Consider the following 21,655-nt stretch of genomic DNA (forward strand, 5'->3'; position numbering starts at 1 on the left):
GGGGGGGGAGAAGCATTCAGCCAGCTCTGACGAACAGACACATTACAGCTCCCCCTAGAGGTTAAATGGACTAAACATGCCTTGTGTCAGGATTTACATTAATAATAACTGGTCATATGCTGTCATCTATCTAACAATATCCTGTTTTTCCATCCAAAAATGAACCCTCAGGGTGGATTATAGCAAGTTAAGATAATAATACAGGAAAAATAAAACTGTTATGTATAAAGTCCACTCCTTCGTTTCTCTTCTTAGTAATGTTATAGGAAAGGATTATCATTAAAAACCAACATCATTAAATAGTACAAGATAACCAACCTAATATATGAACCCATAAAGCTGCCTTATACTGAGTCTATCAAGGTCAATTTTGTCTACTTTGACTGCCAGCAGCTCTCCAAGGTCTCAGGCAGAGGTCTCTCATGTCACCCACTATTTGGTCCTTTTAACCAGAGACTCCAGGGATAAGAGAAGCCAGTGTTGGATCAGGCCAATGGCCCATCCAGTCCAATACTCTGTCACACAGATAAGAACACAAGAGAAGCCAATGTTGGATCAGGCCAATGGAACCAGGGGCATTCTGCATCCAGAGCACATGTTGCCACAGAGCCATGGTTCTTCCCAACTGATCAGCAATACCAAAGGCCCTTGCAAAAAGGATAATTTTCTTCATACAACACAAAGCAAGCAAGGATGGGGCAAACTTCCCTTGGGAGGAAACTAGTATGTAGAATTACCTGATATTATTAATAATATTTGTATTAGGGCTCTTTTTGTAGCAGGTACTCATTTGCATATTAAGCGACACACCCCTAATGTAGCCAATCCTCCAAGAGCTTACAGTAGCTCCTGTAAGAACAGCTCTGTAAGCTCTTGGAGGATTGGCTACATTAGGGGGTGTGGCCTAATATGCAAAGGAGTTCCTGCTACAAAAAGAGCGGGGGGCCCAGGGCTCTTTTTGTAGCAGGAACTCCTTTGCATATTAGGCAACACACACCCTAATGTAGCCAATCCTCCAAGAGCTTACAGTAGCCCCTGTAAGAAGAGCTCTGTAAGCTCTTGGAGGATTAGCTACATTAGGGGTATGTCGCCGAATATGCAAAGGAGCTCCTGCTACAAAAAGAGCCCTTATTAACAATAAATAAAATAATAAATTCTAGTTCACAACACCCTTTCCCCCATGCTTAGGAAGGGAAATCAAATTTCAGTCTTAGAAAATTAGCAATTCCATTGAGTGGGCTACTTGTTCCATGCACTTGCTACCCAAAATCTAATGCTGCAACGTTATTTTGCTATTATTTTGAATATTGCAAGACACAAAACAAAACAAAAGCTAGTTCATGCACAACAGTAATCTTAGCTTTTTTTTTTTACATATACCTAGTCAATTGTAAGCAGTGTTGCAGCATCAAAGTAACTGAAATGGAGGTTAGTCCTGAACCAGGCTTGGTTCTGCAGCTTCTGTATTAATCTACACCAGGTACTGCATCCCAGGATAATTCTAAATATATTAGCTCTCTGAGGTTAAGGTTAACAATAAGAAAATGGGGTAAAGGGTAAGGGAATTGGAGATAGTTAATCTCAAAGCTTTGTTATTCATGTGGGATTCTGCTTGGATAAATTGATATTGAAATCTGCTTCCTTATGTTCATTGCCCTGGTGTAAGACACCTTCTTAAAATCCTAAGATTTTCCTTTACTTATTTGCTTGACAAGATAAAATACAGCTGTTAAGCCTTACTGGATAAAATAACAAAGATGTAACTAATTGTCAGCTAGATAAATAAGGAACATGCACGCATTCTCTCTCTCACACACACACACTCAAGTGCAGTTGCACAATGGCAATGAGAAATTTCTCCCAAGCAGAAGGGGATTTAGAGGTATCATTCCAGAAATATAAGGGTCTAGGACTCTTTCTTGCATTATGAGTTAAAAAGTGAAATACCCATGGAAGTTGTGGCTAAGAGTTCTGAAAATAGGGCATGTATTTGATTTTGATGCTTGCAGAACTCAGAACAACAGTGGAGGACACTATTTGCATAGTCCTCCTGGAAGGCAGAATGTGTGTTTTGGGATTCTGAAGCACACCAATTTAGCTTGCCTGTTAAAAAATGGCAAGAGGTCCCAGGATACCTTCATGGCTAGCATGTCAGATGAGCCTTCACTGTAGTTCTCCTCATAAGAGGTTTGGCTCACTATGATTTGGGCAACGATAGCATGGGGTTGGGAGGAGGATCAGTGATCTTCCCTTCTTTCCTCTGGTGCCTCAAAGACCAGCGGGAGAAAAGTGTTAATTGGTGAGCATGCTCTGGCATTGCGCTGGCATGTGACGTCACTTCTGGCAAAAACCGAAAGTGTTCTCATGACATTACAGGGGACATCATGTGTTTAACCATACTGTTTGGGGCAATGCCTGTGACACCAGAAGGGATGCTGCATATTGGTGCAGTTCTCCCAACCCCCAAATCCTCCCAGCAGGTTGCCCCCCAGAGCTAGCAACTCTACATGGTGTGGAAGCACACTGTGGGCTCTTCCCATGTTGTATGTGGGTTGTAAGATCACAACTGTCAAGTAAATGCAGGGTGGTTTTGTTGTTGTTGCTTGATAGCCAGTGACTGTTGCACTCTTGCAAACACAAGAAGTAACCAAAATTAAAGGGGGGGAATACAAAGGCCATGCAGAATTTAAAAATACAAGAATCATGCAGACCTCAATACATATCAAGTAGAAAGCAGCCATAGTACATCAACTCCCCATATAACACAAGATCCCCGCCTTGTTTTGCTGTATCTTTATAATAATTTATATTATAAAATTATAGTTGAGAATGTAACCTGCTCATGTCCTTTGGGGAAAAGGCAAGCCAGAAATAAATTACAGCATCGTACTTGAGAAGGCACTATGATTAGGTTAGATTTGCTCAAATTGTCCCTTCCCAGTTGCACATGCTAATTTCCCCAAGGTAGAAGAGATTGCTGGGCAAGTTGGGCCCTTGTCAAAGTCAACTCCCAGATAATTACGGTGATAACATCATATAAGCACGGGCAAACCTGCATCTGATTCTGGGCACAGAAACTTGTTTCAGCCACCAGAAACAGCTGGTAGATTCCTGGATCTTGGATATCCCTGCTATTGATTAATGAAAATTTGTGCTCACTGGGAATTAGTACGGAGGATATTTTTCTTCCATGTTACTGTACATGAAAAAACTTAGCATTCATAGATATCAAAAACAATTTTTAAGGATTCTATCCAATAAAATAGTGAGTTAGTGTATACATTAAGAATTATTTTAGCTTGGATTGTCCAAGATTGTATTATCTTAGTTCGGCTTCATTATACTCGAATGTGAGGGTTTGCTTTATTTTTATTGAATTTTCCAGTCTAGCATGAGAAACTTGGGTGTGTGTGAGTGTGTGAAACATTACTCATACTCTTATTCTGAATATTCAGTATACTTCTCCATCACAGTAGACCTTTATTGGTCCCAACAGTACATTCCCTTATGAATACTTTAGCATGAAATGGAATTGGGGCAGGTTTGGAGCTTTGGCTTTTACATTTTAAATTGGGCTTATGTTCTCAAGAGGCAAGTGCACAGTTTTGTTTCCTTCTAGTAACAGTGATTTTCCAATCCCTGGGAGACATGGCTACAAGTACCGCCAGAATATCAGTGCAAGTTATTAGCATTTGCATTATGTCACGCATTTGCTAGCTTGATGCTTTCTTAAGAATTTATTTTTTAAAAAAACACTCCTATTCTTTGGGGATTATTTTTCTATTTTACTATTAGTGTTATTTACAGCTATCATAGTATCAAATGTGACATTGGCAGCATGGTAATTACCTCTTCTAGTTTCACAGGAATTCTTGTGTATGACGAGAAACTGAAATTTATGTAAATAAACGTGACTAATATTTGTGGTCATCTGTACACTTCTAATATCTTGAGAGGTATACTTTTTAAAAATGATATTGTGATCTGCATAAAATCCTAAGAATACCAAATATGAACCTTTTTAAAAAGTCCTGGCAAAATATATATCCACACTCAATCTTGGCCAAATCCAGCACAGCCATCAATGTGCATTTTTTGCTCTCTGCAATTTTTTAAATCACAATCTATTTTGATTATTTTAACAATTACCTCATGGAGAGTAAAGTTTATTAAAAGTACTCTGAGGTCAATTCCCAAATTATATTATGATGCTGTGAGGTCCTCACAAGGTGATTTTAACTTCCCCAGATTCATACGATGAACATTTTTTGTGATACATGGTTAGGATTTCATACTTTTTGTATAAAGGTGTGAAAGGAGCTTATTCTCTTGATGTAGTAACTCTGTATTGAGGCACATTCATTAATCATGTTCATCATGTACCAGTGATGAAGTAAAAAACCAACTTCTGATGGCTTCATCTTCTATCAAGAGGAGAGAGAGAGAGAGAGAGAGAGAGAGAGAGAGAGAGAGAGAGAGAGAGAGAGAGTTGTGTCACACAGAATTCTGAAGGCTGCTTCAGTTAACTCCCTCCACTAGCTGCCTTCATGGAGCAAGGTCATCTACAACAGCTCGCAGTGTAGTCTGGCAATGTATTGGTATCCAGAAATATTCGGGAATACTGAAAAAAACCCGGCTCCATTATATCCTATAGGGCCATTGTAGTCAATAGCAAAATCTTCTGAGAAGTATTCAGTGGGCTGGAGGGGAGGGGGGTTTGAGATAGAGGCACCAAATTGGTATGGTAGCTGCTGGAACCTCTCCCCAAAAGAATCCCCAAGTTTGGAAAAGTTTGGACCCAGGGGTCCAATTCTAGAGGCATCCAAATAGGGTGCACCCATCCTCCATTGTTTCCAAAGGCAGGCAGATAAAACAACAGCCCAGCAGTTTCTCCCAGAGAAACTCTGCAGTAGAAACTTAAGTGAGGTGTGGTGTGAGGGGACATGTTTACAAGGTCAGCAGCAGAACCAGTGCAATGTGCCCACCAGAACCAGTGCCACTGTGGCAGTGCCAAAACCCAACAGGACTAAGATCAAATCTGAGAATCTCTGAACTATGGAAGCATGTTTGCAAGGCTAGCAGCAGAAGCAGTGCAGTGTTCTAGTGCTAGTGCCCAGCAGCAGAACCCAGTGCCAACCTACTAGCTGAACCCAGTGCCATTTTGGCAAATGCCAGCTCATCAGGAGGACTGATGTCAACTTAAGCACAGAATCATCACAACAACAATACACAGAAGAATTTCAAAAAAGAACAAACTTCTGTGATTGGCCAAAGAGCAGTGTGCCCACCCTTAACTCATCCTATTGGCCAGTGCTCCTTCCCCCTCCTGTCCCTGGGAAAGCAAGCTAGTAGTTGGGCTTCTGGGTGATGTCATCATGTCAGGGCCTGCGTTTCTGGTTTTACCTGAAGTTGCCCAACATCACTTCTTGTCTCCCGAAAGTACATTGGGAGCCCCTGCCGGGCAGGGAAGTGGACCTGGTAACCCTACTGCCCTTGTATCTCTGGAGCTGATTTCAGTAGCTGGATGAAGGACACTGCTTCCTTTAAATGGAGGTCCCTGTCCTTGAAGGCAAGGCTACTCAGTGCCAGAAGTAGTGAACAGGTTTCACCCTACCAGAACATAGTCCCAAGATTAAAGCTTGGACTGTAGAACTCATTGGAACTCATTCAGAATCAAGACATCCTCTATCAGCATGACACTGTCTTTTGTTTTGTCATGCTATGGTGGGATCTAATTTTTAAGTTATTACAAGGGATAAGATATTATTACCTACTCTGGCATTTAAATCCCTGGCCAATGTGGTATTCTCTTGAGGATATAGCTGGACCAGTATGGTGATAAGTAGTAAGGCATCTTTCATTCTAAAATGTTTTCTAGATTTTAAGTTAGATTACAGGCAATGCTCTCTCTAAACTGTGGAGTCTTGTGAGCAAAAATTCTACTTTGTGAGCTACTGGCATTAAAGATATGAGCCAGCTATTTGACTATTGCATAAATTAGTTTGCTCTGGAGCCATCCTTCCTGAGCTAAGATAAAAATGTGTGAGCCAGAGGCTAAAAAATTGTGAGCTAGCTCACACTTAACTCAGCTTAGAGAGAACACTGGTTACAGACACAGTTGCTGTTTATCATAGATTTTGATAGTACTTGGTGTTTGCAAGTAGGAGATCTCATGTGTGGGGTAAATTGGCTTCTTTTTATTTTATTTTTTTATTATTTGAATGTTTTAATTTCTTGTACTTGTTAGGTATCCAAGGTGTTGTATTTTTACTTAGTCACTTTTTCTTAAGAGCAAATTACAAAACAAAAATTACAAATATGGTACATTATCATTGTATTAGTAATTTCCCTAATAGTTTTCATGAATTCCAAAGCTTGAATATTTACTGATACCACATTGAGGATTTTTGTACAGCCAGGACTTTTTTTATATATAATGGCAAAGGAAAACATCAAACCGTTCCTCCCCCTCCCTTTAAGCAGACTGTCTTACCAAAATATTGAAGAAGATAGTCAAATTTTTTGAGAAAAGAAATAACCCAATAAAAGTCAAATGTGTCCTTTTGGATCAGTGGTAAAAAGACAAAGACCAGCCCTTTAAGTCAGATACTGTAAACTGACCTTTGGAAAAAAAGACGAGGTTTGAGTCATTTTCCACAAATGCTAATGGCCTAGAAAACATGTTTATCGAGGGCTGGCAGAAGACTGCGGTGTTGCTACTAGCTCAGAATGTCCGTAATGACACTTTGATTCACAGATGTCTTCCGTCTGTGCCTCTGAGGGCCGGGGTCAAAACTGCACCGGCAGGCAGGTAAGGCAGGGCTAAAGGTTTGATCCGTTTGTGATGGCTCCACTCACTCTGCATTTGTCTCCAAGGTATTGCAGCCTGGGGGGGACAGTCGGGCTCTGGTTCTACTCACTTCCTATTATCCATGTGACTTGTCTCCGCCACGCTGGAGTCACTTTGATTTGCCTGATGTACTGTTTGACAAAGCTGGGTGATAGCTGAAAAGTGGATCCAGCTGCTATGAAAAGCGCACACCTGACATGCCAGTCCTGGTGCGGGCACATCATGGGGAGCATTTTTTAATTCAATGTAATTTATGCATTCTAGCAGTCCTGTGTGTGCCTGGCCTGTCAGCCAGTGCCTAGATGAAGGCTGACAGTTGTCATCCAGGGCCTGAAGGTAGCCTCACATAATGACACATTAGACATACTAATGATGTTTTCCTCTGGCATAATGTTTACTTCTCAACTTTCCTTACTGCTCTCTTCTCCCTCCTCCCCTCTCTCTCCACCACAGGGATGCTTAGGACACAAACACGACAAGGAGACTATGTCTGCGTCGAGTGTGGAAAGGGATTTTCCCAGCCCAGTCACCTCAGGACCCACATGAGGTCTCACACAGGTACCTCTTCTTATCTGTCCTCCGAAGGGGGTGAGGGGGAGGTAGCCCCTACTAACACATTTTTAAATCTCTGGTGCTACCCGAAAAAGGATTTTTAAAAACCATCTCATTTACTAACATTTTAAAAATTTTGATCCGTATCCCCCTCTCCTTTTTGTTTCATGGTTGTGTTGTGATTGAGACAAACCACTTCACAGATTTAAAAACATTTTAATTAGAGAGCAGAATACTCTTGAATGAGTATGCTAATGAATTCCATTGCCACTAGCACAAATTGAAATCAAAGAACCCTTTTGATCAAAACGTAAAGCTTTGTTTTTCCTTTCTCCTTGCGGTGTACTGAGAGAGAGCTTTTTCTTTATTTCAAATGAGCCCCGAATCCTCTTCAAACTGGACTTTTCAATCTCTCAGCCTTATTTAAGCTGGAATATGATATACTGTGGAGAACATAGTAAACCTACCAGTGTGTCAAGATACCTCAGTAGCATTATATGCGACAGGAAGACAAGAATGTTCACTTATTTTAAAAAAAAGTGTGAATGGCATCATACATAAGGCAGTCTGATGCAAAATGACAGAGGCCAAATGGTAAGTAATTCAAAAAGAGGGTCCCTTTACACATACACTGATAATTAATGTTGTCAGTGATTGCTTTCTTCAGCACGAAGTCTGAATTAAAAAGGGCAGTGGCCTTAGGCTGCCATTAGCACACTCTCTTACAGTAAGTGTTACAGTAAATTGGTATTTTCCAGCTATAGGCAAGGAGCTGGTGTTGCACCCCCCCCCCCGGTGTGGTTAATCTGTAATGGACTCAAATAATGTACGCACACTAACTAAGCTTGAATGTTCATCTGTTAACAAGCCCCCTTGTTCCCACAGTGGTATTTGAGTCTAATGGACTCCGAGGTACTGAAGTTCACACCACCTCCGCAGATGCCCCAAAACAAGTATGTTTTACAATTAATTGGGTATTTGGTTTTTAATGTGGTAGCTGGGGAAAAAAAGTTGCATAGCGATACTCATCAGTAAAGCACTGACTCTTTAGGTAGCTAGAGTGTAAACAGTCATATTTGTGAGTTTTTTGATCCAAAAGTATATGGGAACCCTTTATATAAGAGAGGCAATATATTAGATAACGTGTAAACAAAAATGTTATTGCTATACTGAGGAGAGGAGTCAGGGGAAAGTAATGTGTAAAATACACATAATAATATATACAAGTGACATATTGATCTCACTAAATCTACCCACTTCTCTGGTTTCTTCAGTGAGGCAACTGTACAGATAATCTGTAGTCTGTGTTTTTCTGAAGAGTATTCTTATTGCACTGTTAATAGACTTCCTATCTTTGAAAGGTGCTTACCTTTCAATCTCTGTGGACTCTGTGTGGTGGTGTGTGTTCCTGTTTTCAGCACAGTGTTTTCCTCTCTTGACAAGTGCTTGGCTGTTCTCTGAATTTCCTTATGTTCACCAGTGCTCCCAGCTGTCCTGGACATTGTGTTTCTTACTGTTTCTTCCTTCCTTGGAGCTTTTAGTTATTGCCTGTCTGTTCCAGTCCACTTATTTCTCATCCCTTCCCACAAAACCATCCAAATCTAGTACAAGCAGGTTCAAATGTCATTCTAAGTTAATGAAGAACAAGACAAAGTTTAAAAAAAAGGTATCAGAAAATTTCTTAGACTAAAAATTAATCTTGGTTGTAAGCAGTGGTATTGCCAGGACTGGACTTTGGGGTAAATATCATGTGCCAATCCACCCTGGCTTGACTGGAGGGAGGATCCCAAAAGCAGGTTGTAGCTAGAGCTCAGCTCCATCTTTTCCCTCTACTTTATTCCTCCAAGTGCATTGTAGGAATTAAGCACAAATGATGAAGGGTGGACCCCAAAGACCATAAAAGTCCAAAGTAGGACCATTTCCGCAGTAGTGAGATTTCCCACATTGATGTTTTTAAAACTGCGTGTTATGTAAAATTGTCCGGAATAGATTTTTCCTCACTGGGTGCAAACCCAAAGTTTTCTCCTTCTTACCCCACGTTTTCGGAATCTCCAGTTTTAGCGAGTTCCAAAAATACGGGGTAAGAAAGAGAAAACGTTGGGTTTGCTCCTGGTGAGGAAAAATCTAATGTGAAAATTTCACATTACACGCAGTTTTAAAAATGTCAATGCAGGGAATTTCACTACTGCGGAAATGGTCTAAATGTGACAGCATCCTCATGTTAAAATCTTTTTAAAATGCCCTCCGGCATGATCCTGATGGAGCCCATGCTGCGCTCTTGTACCACCCTGTTGCCTTTACAAGTGCTGAAATAGCTGTGGGAGGGTGCAGCTCATTTGGCACTTGAAAAGGCATGGCGGGGGGGGGGGAAGAGTGCCTCAGCCTGCAGCACTGTGGGCCCAATCAGGATCAAATCCTCACAGCATTTTTGAATTCCTTTGAAATGGCACTGGCATCTTCTTAGTGGCCACGAGAACACTGTCAGGTCTAGTTTGGCTCTAAGTTTCTAACTGGAAGGATATCATACAAATCCCAAGTCAGCTTTAATAATCTCTGTGGAATTTTTTAAAACTATTTTTATTTTACCATTTAAAAGGATACAAAATGAAAAAGGAATCTCAGGGGAATTGTTTGAGAGTGAACGCACATAGTTGCCTCTTACTATGGAGGAGTTGCCCCTTGAGAACTTCAGCCTATCAGAACAGGTGGTCAGACACTATTACATAGCATGAAAATGGAATAAAGAACTGTCTTCCTGTGCTCATGTTGTAATTGAAGGAAGGCCATTGGAGTGTCTCTGGAAACAGCTTCCTTGGAGCAAATAACTCATGCCCCAACCACACCAAGGGAATTGTTGGTATCAGGTCAAGTATTTCCATGCCCTTGTCAGCAACTACCAGGAGTGATCCTTGAGGACTTGGAAGTTCTCAACACTTTAATAACAATAAACAATTCTAAAATACTTTGAATATTGGTAAATACAATAAGGCCCGTATAATGCAACGCTTTTGTATCCAACCGTAACCAACCAGAATGCCTGGGAAGCTCAAGAGCAAAGTAAGACAGAGTTTACTGTTGGCCTCTGTAAAGATAATTAGATTAATTTAATCAGGAATCAGATTTATTAATTATAAAGAAAGTTTTGCATTTGCTGGAAAGCAATAAATATATAAGGAGTTGGGGCATGATAAGCATAACATTAATATTTTGTCATAACAAAAGAGGTAAAAAATATAGGGTGCAATCTCTGCCCAGTTTGAGGAAACTTACCTTAGTATTGCTTTGGGGGTTCCGTTGTACAGGCGTCTCTTGAAAGCAGTAATAACAATAACTTCTAAATAATTGAACGAGGCCAGGATGTGTCACGGGGCAGTTACAGTCCTTTCCGTACAGGTTCTAGGTGCTTGACCATCTGCAGCACTCAGTGCTCTGTCTTCTCTTTGTCACAGCTGTACTTTCTTTTCACGTTATGTATCTTGCCTTTCCCAGTGTTGTTTTTGGTAATTAAAATGCAAACATTAACCATGCCTCCTGTCATCTTTATTACTGCCGTAAACAGCAGTGCACTCTTTTCTCAGTCTCACTTTCTACTTCATTCTCAAAGGCAGAGAGGGGATTTCAGTGCCTCCATCAGTCTGGTAGTGCCATTGGTTCTCTGTTGAAACTGTCTTAATTGGAGAAAGGACGGTTCGACTGGAATTAGATTGTTGTACAATAATGACTCTTAAAAATGTGGATGCAATTGTGCTGCTATCATGTCTGAGAACCTTGATGAACTATGCAAGTCCTGATCAGTCCAACAAATTCATTAAAACATTGGGTAGTTCCAGGCAAATTTCAATGACCCAGTTTTCAGAGGGAAAGCTTCGAAGTTCATTAAGATCTGCAATTGTCAGTTTTGTCAAACCACTTAATTTATGCCTACCTGTGAAAGAAAGGTGATTAGCTATTTCCATTGGCACCCCCAGGTTTAATCATTCTCGTATAGTGCTGCTAAACATGTATAGTAATTTTAAAACTCAAACGGGACAAAGAAATCTCACTTAAAAACCAGAAATTTCATACTAGACCCGTATTATTTGCTTGTGATTGATTGTATATATTTATTCACCTCAATTGGCTAGTTGACATTGGAAGTGATATGGTAAGGTGTAATTATTTCACCGAATTTGCTAGGGAATAGGACAAGGCCAAGGGAAGAAAGATTGGAATGTGTACATTATTAAGCTCAATAGGTGTAACAGAGGTCATCTTCACAACCAGCACTTAAATTAGTTTTTCATTTCTCACATTTATAAATCAGACCTAATAATTATATTAGTTAGAATGTTCATTTGATATTAAAATGACTTTTTCACACCTTAATTTGAATTCACATGTGTGCATCAACAGTGCTTATAAGAGGCTCAAAGATCATGTTATGTGGAAAATTTGTAGTTCCTGGAATCCCTAGCACAAATGATAAAGGGTGGACTCCAAAGACCATAAAAGTCTAAACTAGAATCTGTGCCATGGGGTGCAGCGGAGATTGCTTCTGAGTTCACATCATCATAACAGATTTTACATTGACTGTGTTTCATGAATTGGCAAGTTATCACTAAGCAGATTTAATAAGCCCAGAAGTACTATGCCAGGGTTTCCCAACATATTGCCCATAGGTACCAGGGCATACCCAAGCACCCGATGTGTGTTTCAGGAGAGTCTAGCTGTTCGTGATGATCGTTGAGCATTTTGAGACAAAAGTCTTGTCGATTTTGTGAAGAGGCCCCTGGTGCTTCCCACCAAATTTAAGATGCTCATTTTAAAATAAACATATACAAGACTTAAAATAAATAATCTACTGGTAACGCTGTCCTCAGAATCTTTCCAGTGAGAAATATGAAAGATAATTGAAATAAATTCATAATAGAAGAGTAGCTTCTGCTTAGATATTCTTCAGAAAAGTTGTTTTAGAATACATTCTGGCTGTAAAGTTGAATACACTTATCCAAACTGTTCTCTAAGCATGTGTGTGAGAGAATAGAACAATGAGATCAAAAGGAAAATGCAGCAAAAATGCTACTAAATTTTATTTTTGACAATTTTTTCCTCTCACAGTTAAGTGTCGATGTATATTAAAGTAGCAAAGAATCAAGTCCCCATCATATGTATAATGAAACTAGCAACTTCAGTATCTTCAGCAAAAAGCCCTGTTTATGACATTTCAGTGTTATATGGAATAATGCCACATCTTCTTTCTATGGGTTTTTGAAAAATCTCTGTTTATTTCTGAGTATTGCAATTTTTTAAAAAAATAGTTATGTGGAGCCTGAGAAATCCAGTAATCAAAATATTACAAATTGAGCAAATAAATGACCATTTGTCTTCCAAATAGCTATTAATATTTTTGTACTGGTATGATTATGGAGCTGCGGTGGCTCAAGTGGTTAAGACGCTGAACTGCAGGCTGTGGAAGGTCAGTAGTTCAGCAGTTCGAGACCCAAGTGTGCCGCATGACGGAGTGAGCTCCTGTCTTTAGTTCCAGCTCCTGCAACCTAGCAGTTCGAAAGCAAGAAATTGCAAGTAGATAAATAGGTACCAGTTCAGTGGGAAGGTAACAGCGTTCCGTGCACCTTGGTGTTTAGTCGTGCCGGCCACATCAGCACGGAAAAGTCTTCGGACAGCGCTGGCTCTTTGGCTTTGAAACGGAGATGAGCACCACAACCCTAGAGTTGGATTCGACTAGCTTTTGCGCAAGGGAACCTTTACCTTTTTACTGGTATGATTATGTTTGCATTGTAGTGCTATTTTAGTTCGTGAATGATGCCTAGACAAAGCAAAACATATCCCAGCAACTTTTAATGTTTAAACTTAATCTGCACACATCATTAATTGCTTCCATGGGGTTCCTTGTGGGATGCAGAAGAAAACTGGTGTTGTTTCATAGACTTCAAGAGTTCTTTGATGCCTCCTGTTTTCCACATTGCACCAAAAGTATGGTGCATATAGGTGTAATTGCACAGATTCAGTAGTATTTAAAAATAATACCGAGCATACCCTCCCAATAGTACAACTGTGTATGTGGGCTACACACACAAAGAATGAGGGAGAAATGCAAAGAAATGCAACAAGGTAATACGAATATCTCAAAAATGTCATTATGTTACAAATTATTGCAATTCCAAAGACAAAGACTAAAACAGAAGGCTAAAGGTAATTAGTTTCCATATTAAAATATCCTGATAACTGAATTATTGCATGCACATTTTTAAGCATCAGAATTTTGTTTTGTATACCAAAAAAGTCTTTGTCGGTGTGGTATGGTGATTAAGAGTCAGACTAGGAGCTAGAAGACCCAAGTTAAAATCCCCACTCTGCCATGGAAGGATGCTGGGTGACCTTGGGCCAATCACAAACTCTCAGCCTAACCTACCTCACAGGATTGTTGTGGAGATAAAATGTAGAGCAATGTAAGCTGAATTGGGGAGAGAGACAGGGTATAAATGAAATAAATAAGAATAGCCCTGCTGGGTCAGACTAGTGGTCCATCTAGTCCAGCATCCTGTCTCACACAGTGACCAGCCAGTTCTTCTGGAAGTCCAACAACAGGACACAGAGGCCAAGGCCTTCCCCTGATGTTGATTCAGAGGTTTACTGCCTCTGAACATGGAGGTTCTCTTTAGTCGCCATGGCTATCCTCCATGAATCTGTCTAATACCCTTTTAAAGCTGTCTGTGGCCATCACCACATCCTCTGGCTGCAATTTTCAGTTTAATCACTTCCTGTGTAAAGAAGTGTTTCCTTTTGTCCATCCTGAATCTATTGTCTATTGGTTTCATTGGATGCTGTCAAGTTCTAGTATTTTGGGAGAGGGAGAAAACTCTTCACCCCGTGCATAATTGTATAAACCTCTATCCTGTCCCCTTTCAGTCGTCTCATTTCTAAACTGAGAATTCCCAGATTCTTCAGCCTTTTCTCCAACCCCAATAATCTCAGTTGACCTCTTCTGTACTTTTGCCAGTTTGTGGTGAGATACAGTGACCAGAACTGTGCACAGTATTCCAAATGAGGTTGCATCAGAGACCTGTAGAGGGGCATTATAATATTGGCTGTTTTATTTTCAAAACCTTTAATAATCCCCAACATAGAGTCTGCATTTGTTTCGCAGATACAGCACACTTTCATTGAGCCATGGACTACAACCCCATGATCTTTTCCCCTCTCCGACTCAGCAAGTTCGCACCCCATCAGCACGTATTTGAAGTTGGGATTTTATGTTCCAATGTGTATCACTTTACACTTACTAACACTGAACTTCATTTGCCACATTGTTGCCCACTCACCCAATTTGTGGTGACCCTCTTGGAGTTTTTCACAGTTATCCTTGGTTTTCACCATCCTGAATAATTTTGTGTCATTTGCAAACTTGGCCACTACACTGCTCACCCCTGGTTCCAAATAATTCATGAACACATTAAATAGTACCAGCCCCAATACCAATCCTTGTGAGACCCCACTGCTTACTTCCCGCCATTGTGAGAACTGTCCGTTCATTCCTACTTTTTGCTTCCTGGCATTTAACCAGTTTTGAATCCATAAGAGAAATCGTCCTCTTATCCCATGACTGCTAAGTTTACTCAGGAGTCTTTGGTGAGGTACCTTGTCAAAAACCTTTCAAAAGTCCAAATATATAATGTCTGCAGGGGTCACCATTGTCTACATGCTTGTTCACTTTCCCAAAGAACTCCAAAAGGTTGGTGAGGCAGGACTTCTCTTTGCAGAAGCCATACTGATTTTCCCTGAGAAGGCTTTTTTCCTCTGTGTGCCTAATAATTCTGTCTTTAATTACAATTTCCACTAATTTGCCTGGGACAGATGTTAGGCTGACTAGTCCATAATTTTCTGGTGCCCCTCTGGACCCTTTTAAAAAATCAGTGTAACATCTGTTGCTCTCCAGCCTTTTGGTACAGCAGCTGAATTTGGTGATAGCTTACATATATGGGTTAGTAGATCAACAATCTCGTATTTGAGTTCCCTAAGAACTCTTGAGTGTATGTCATCAGGACCTGGAGAATTATGGTTTTTTAATTCCCCCAGTAGCTCTAGAACTTCATCTCTCATCACCTCAATTTGACTCAGTTCTTCAAACTCTCTTCCTGAAAACAGTGGCTGTGGCATGCATACATGTCCCACACTTTCCACAGTGAACACAGAAGCAAAAAAGTAATTGAGCTTCTCTGCCATTTCCCTGTCTTCTTTTAGCAATCCCTTTATTCCTTGGTCATCCAAAGGCCCAAATCTGACTGGTTTCCTGCTCCGGGTATATTTAAAGGAAATTTTATTGTTTGTCTTGATAATTTGGAAGTGGTGCCATTTTTTAGTGCCGGTTCTTCTGATTTTTCTTTTGTCACATCCAGAAACAGTTCAGAGCTCAGTTGCATGTTTGCACATTCCTTTACTATTTTGCATTGAACTTAGAGTACTAGCAAACTGGCTTACATTTGACCTCACATGCTACCAAAGTTTGTGCTACTACATGGGAAAGCCATGCGCAGTCTGAAAGGTGCCTTTCATTATCTTCTGTTTCATTGCAAAGGATCTAGCAGCAAAATTGTATGCCGTTAGTAGCTCTGGGTAGTTTAATGCCCTGAACCAACCCTGTAGGTCTCCATGTTCCTGCACAGTTCACTTTTGGCTGGTCTGCAGGGGCATTATGATCTTCCTTGCAATCAAAATGGCACCCTGGGATCATGCAGCTTATCTCTCGATATACTAATACAGTCATGTAAGTTGGACCTTTCAAGAAATTTATGGCAAAAAAAATTTCTGTCTACCCCCCGCCCGCCCGCCATGGGCCAAAGGGCTTCTACTTTAACAGTGGCCCTGTCCTCTGATTGCACTGTCACATTTATTTAATCAGAGGCATTCAATTTGGTTTGGAAAAAATGGACGTTCTAATGCTTACTTGCCGCATGTGCTGGCAGTTTTTATGGCCATGCAGTCAGATGATGGTTTAAAGCCCACTGAAATAGCCCTCAGTTTCCTGCCATCTTTATATCTGGCATCTTTAGTGGAGCCTCCGCATTTCAGTGTATGTCCCAGCCTGTAATGACTGCAGTTCATCTCTTCCCCACATAACAGGTAAACTTTCCTCCAAACTTCCTTTTTAAGTCTTTCCACCCGCTCATGTCTCTTTAGCACTTTCCTTCACAGAAGATAATTACATATTCTAATTTAGCACAGAGAGCCATGGTCTTATTTTACTTAACACGCTGGTGGCAAGGCTTGTTAGCTGTGCCCCTCTGTTCTGGAGCTCTGCCCAGAGAGAATTCTGCCAACTTGGTCTGCTTAGAGAAGAATTCTCACACACACCCGCCCCCATATACATACATTGCCTCAGCCTCTGGCCTTCGTTTTGCTCTTACGTTGTGGGACAGTGATACCTCTTTCATCTTTCTTTGAGATTTGTGGTTTTCCTCAGTGGGTGGATTACAACTGAACCTCTAGGGCAACCTTTATTATGAAATCACTAAGTATGAAGGTTGCCCCACATAAGTACCCCTAATTATACCTTTAGGGCAGTGTCCTTTCTTCCTTATCTCTCCATCTCTTCCTTCTCTTTTTGTGTTTTTCTGACTATTCTTTCCCAGAGAAATTGGAGCAAGCTGTTCCTTTTGCCTCTCATTATAGAGGAGCTTTCCCATACTGACAGGAGTACCTATAGCCTTGAACAGTGCAATGTTGTGTGTGTGTGTGTGTGTGGTTTATTTTTAATTTAATGATGAATGTCCCCTTTTGGAATTGTGTGTCTATGTCTTAGGCATAATGTAGCCATGCGAAACTATAAGCCATCTTTCTTACTTTACTGCAAGAAACCCAGCGTCCAACTAAGGAAGTTTTATCACATCTTTCACTCAGTTACCATTTCCTACATTTCAAATATACTGCAGTCTGCACAGCAGCTTACCCTCCACCCCCCCCCCTTTAATTTTGTTCCATATCTGCCCAACTCACTGCAGAGTTTGACTGGTAAATGTCATGAATCTTGGGCTTGCTTTAATTAGGAGTTTTCTACATCTATTAACAAAAGAGAGATACTTAATACGTTATGTCAAGTCACATGGGCTCTTCTTGAGCTCTTTCCAGGCAGCCATAGGCACAACTTGAAATTTACAGGGAATATTTTAACATGGGTGTTGCATCTTGTGTTAATGTAAAATGGTCTGTTTCCCTTCATCAAGGCTTTAGCTTAAGGTTAATGTATGAATGTAAGATGCATCTTGCTATATAGTTTTAACCGTCAAGAACGTAAGCCACATTGTTCAGACAGTAATAGTTGAAATTCCATTGCCTAGGAGCTGTAGGGTTCCGTTTATTCATGACTTCATTTTGAAATTCAGTTTGTTCTAGAATAGCCCATGTACGTTTTCAACATGGTAAATTTACTTTCTGAAAATCAGCTGATTTTCTTATGATCGGATGTGCCTGTATCAGAACTGTACTGTTTCTTTTCTTTGTAGCTCTAAAAAACTGAATAGTTTGATCATTACCCTAAGGTCTCTTTAAGAATATAAGAAAAGTCCCACTGGATCAAACCGGTGGTCTGTCTGTTTCACACACTGGCCAGCCAGTTTCCCTGGAGGGCCATCAAACAGGGCACAGAGGCCAAGGCTTCCCCCTGATGCTGCCTGATATTCAGAGGTGTATTGCCTCCAAATGTATGTTCCTTTTAGTCACCATGGGCAATAGCCATTGACAGACTTCTCCTCCATGAATCTGTCTAATCCCCTTTTATATTCATCTATGCTAGTGGGTCACAAAGACACTGAAGCACCCCAGTCTGTGACTGGAGGTGCTTTGTTTCAGGGAGGAGACCCCAATTTATTGGAATGGTAATCAGTTCAACACATCTCGTTAACAGTGGGACCACACTGTCAGATACAAGCAGCTTTGAGGGCGATCACTTGAACCAAAGTGTTCTGGAGATAGCTTCATGTGTATAAAGTGTCTGCCCATGTGCCAGCCCCATGCCAATGCACAGTTTTATTTAGCAGTTCATGAGCATGTGGTAGAAATAGAGTAGAGAATGCTCCCTCTAAGCTGTGGAGTCTTGTGCGCAAAAATTCTACTTTGTGAGCTACTGGCATTAAAGTTATGAGTGAGGCAACTGGATAGATTAGTTTGCTATGGAGCCATCCTTCCTGAGCCAAGACAAAAATGTGTGAGGCTAAAAAACTGTGAGCTAGCTCACACTAACTCTAGCTCATACTAACTCAGCTTAGAGGGAACACTGGACAATTTGTATACAATGGCTTCTTGCGTGTACGAATTAGGTGGATTCTGTTCACAGGAGCAGAATAACATACTTCTACCAAATCATTATAAGTTGTGTTTCCCCCACATTAGAGCTGATCGGTGTTTTTAGGGTCTCTTGTTATGGAGGCAAAGAATTGTAGTGTAATAATCAGAAGAGTATAAAATAGGGGTCACCTTGCCATTGCCTACTTCCTTTAAAATCTCACAGCACAGACCATATGAGCTCTCCTCTCATTGCATGAGAAACAGTTTCATTCTAAGCTGAGAGGAGAATCCAAAGTAGTCTGCCCAACAGGAAGAACCCAACTATCTCCCACCCTTCAATCAAGGAGCTCATCTTGGCATGTATAGTTCTCCTTTCCCCTTCTTTTCTTCACAACAACAAACCTGTGAGGTAGGTTAGAATGCCTGGCCCGCAGTCACCCAAAATGAGTGGGGATTTGAACCCAGGTCAGCTATATCCTGGTCCAGCACTCTAATCACTATACCTACTGATCACATAGACTATACTTGCACATGGATTTAGTGGAACAGCTTCTTTTGAGTGACTTCAGGCAAATGTGTCATAAGAGCCAGCAATGCTTGCAACCCATGAATGTGGTTTAGCATATGGCACCCATGAACTTTAATCCAGCACTGCCACTGCAAGCAATTAAAAAAAATGCCCTGCAATTCTGTTATAAATCCCCTCCATTGCTATAAAATTTTTCTTTCCCTCCTAGTCTTTTCTCCTTCTTCTAGCCATTCTTAACCTTTTCGTAAATGCTCCTTCAGTCACTATTATTTGCTATTCTAGTATGTCATAGAGTTTATAGGAACTTGTCGTGCTGTGCTCTCAATTGAGATGATTAAAAATAACTCTTGGTGATGTATTAGATCATTGTTAATGCACATAATGCTAATAAAAAAAGGTAGCTAGGGCCTGTAAAGATGTAAGATTGCTCAGCTGTTCTAGCCTGGAAGTGGAGATAGGGGTAGGTAAGCTGTCATTGGAAAATACGAGGAATAATAAGCTGCTGTCTCTCTTCTATTTTGTGCTTCCCCCCCCCCTTTCATGTAGGCGAGAGACCATTCCAATGCAGATATTGTCCATACAGTGCCTCTCAGAAAGGGAACCTAAAAACACACGTCCAGTGTGTACACCGGGTACCCTTTGACAACAGCCAGTACCCCGACCGACGCTTCCAACCACCTCCGAATCATTATTCCATCAACCCTACAGAAGAACATCTGGAAAATCTCCTTGCAAACCATCCAGTCCCTGGAGCGACTGTGCTATAGCGAGAGACCCACGCTTTGCTAGAAGAGCGATGCCTCCGAACTGTTAATCATTTTTAAAACAAATGAAGAAGCTACACAAGATATATACAAATTGACGTACTAATCAGTTCCCCTGGTTCCTTTTTTCCTTTATAATAAACAGTGGAGTTGGCAAGCACTGTGGCGGTACAAGGCATCTATATTAATCAAGATAACTTTTCTAGACACTGGAAAAATTAAACTTTATATGATTTGGAGAGCAGCACTGCAACAAAATCTTCCCTTATGGTTGTGATGGCTTGTTTGATATGTTTGTTTGTTTTTTTAAAAAAGAGAAAAACAACCAAAGTGGATTTGGGAATGTGGGAAGTAGTGATTAATGAAACTGCCATTGGCTGCATTGGCTGTCATGCTGGAAAAACAACTCTTTTTTAAAAAAAAAGAAAGAAAGTGAAATGGAGGAGTCATTCAGTGCTGTGAAAGCCAGGCTTGATGAAGGACAGAAGGGACTGAAGAGAGAGGCCATCATTCTGCAATGAGGTTGTTTCATGATAGTTTGGGGACCACTTGTGTTTCCAGTGGGCTTATCCTTGACTGCACACCATTAATAGTACGTGAATATGGAAATCGAAACACTTCTTAAGAAATGATTCTCTTCTCGCTTTGGAAAGAAAACAGCTAGTCAAACACTAAGAAAAGGAAAAAAAACAGGCTTCTGTGTTTTTTTTTTACTCTCAGGGCCTTTCTATTTGTTTCTTGCTTCTGCTCCCCCCCCCTTCTTAACAGCGCTACTTTCTGAGACCTGATCACAAAGGAAATGTGCATGCTTAAACAAAATTTCAAAAGAGAAAGACATTTGATTTAGCTGTTTAAAGCTGCTGATTTGTATGCTTTTAACAGGGAAAAAAATAAGCGTTCGGGCAGGCATAGGCCACTAAGGTGCTCTATGTGCCTATATTTTTGTGCAGCGAGTCAGTTACCTTTTCTAGGTCCTGGTAACATGGGTGGGGGAGGTGAGTAATTTCTTCTGCAGTGACAGGTCAGTGTTCATCTAATGGGTCATGTCTTGTACATGATGACTACTGGGGTGGGGGAGAAAAAGCTTTATATACCTCTTCTACCATCACTCTTTTAAATGCAAGTTTTCCAGGGAGGGGTGAAGGTGGTAGGTTGTTAACCACACAGTGTCTGCAGTTTGTTGAAGAAAAAAAATGTATTCCACAGGTATAAATATTTTTCTTTTCCTTTATTGCTGTGACACTATGTGTGATAGTAATAATTTCAGAATTTCAGATTTTTGCACATATAGTTTTATGCATTATCAAAAAAGTGCTGCCTTGAAAGAAAAAAAAGATGTTCTGTGAAAATTTTTTGCAAAAAGCTTTACTAGTTTTTTTTTAATTGTAACATTTTTATAAAGGCAGGAAATGGATTTTAAAAAAAACTAGCATGCTAAATATATTTTTCAAAAAAGCAATAATTTTACATGTACAGAAATGGCGCTAACTTTTAATACTGGTCGAGAGCAACCGTTTACTTTCTATAATAATGGGAGAGTGCTGTTTTTGTAGTCAATAGGCTTCTTACACTAAGATTTTTTTAATATGTATTTTTCTGTTCTAATTTTGTCTATCTTTGATTTGAGATTCTACTTGTTGCAAATTACTTGACTGTTTGCTTTGCGGTTGCTGAAGTAGT

At 40.4% G+C, this 21,655-nt stretch overlaps 1 protein-coding gene across 1 annotated transcript in view; it reads left to right on the forward strand.

The window, feature by feature from the left end:
* ZNF516 (zinc finger protein 516) overlaps positions 1 to 21,173 on the forward strand; it is a 147,949-nt gene extending 126,776 nt beyond the window's left edge. The window contains 2 exon segments of the mRNA XM_015416745.1: positions 7,304 to 7,408; positions 19,758 to 21,173. Coding sequence (XP_015272231.1) covers positions 7,304 to 7,408; positions 19,758 to 19,978 — 326 coding nt within the window. The 3' untranslated portion in view covers positions 19,979 to 21,173.
* Positions 21,174 to 21,655: the final 482 nt, after the last annotated feature.

This window comes from Gekko japonicus, unplaced genomic scaffold, assembly GCF_001447785.1.
Source record: "Gekko japonicus isolate JY-2015 unplaced genomic scaffold, Gekko_japonicus_V1.1 scaffold39, whole genome shotgun sequence".
NCBI classification, from domain to species: domain Eukaryota; kingdom Metazoa; phylum Chordata; class Lepidosauria; order Squamata; family Gekkonidae; genus Gekko; species Gekko japonicus.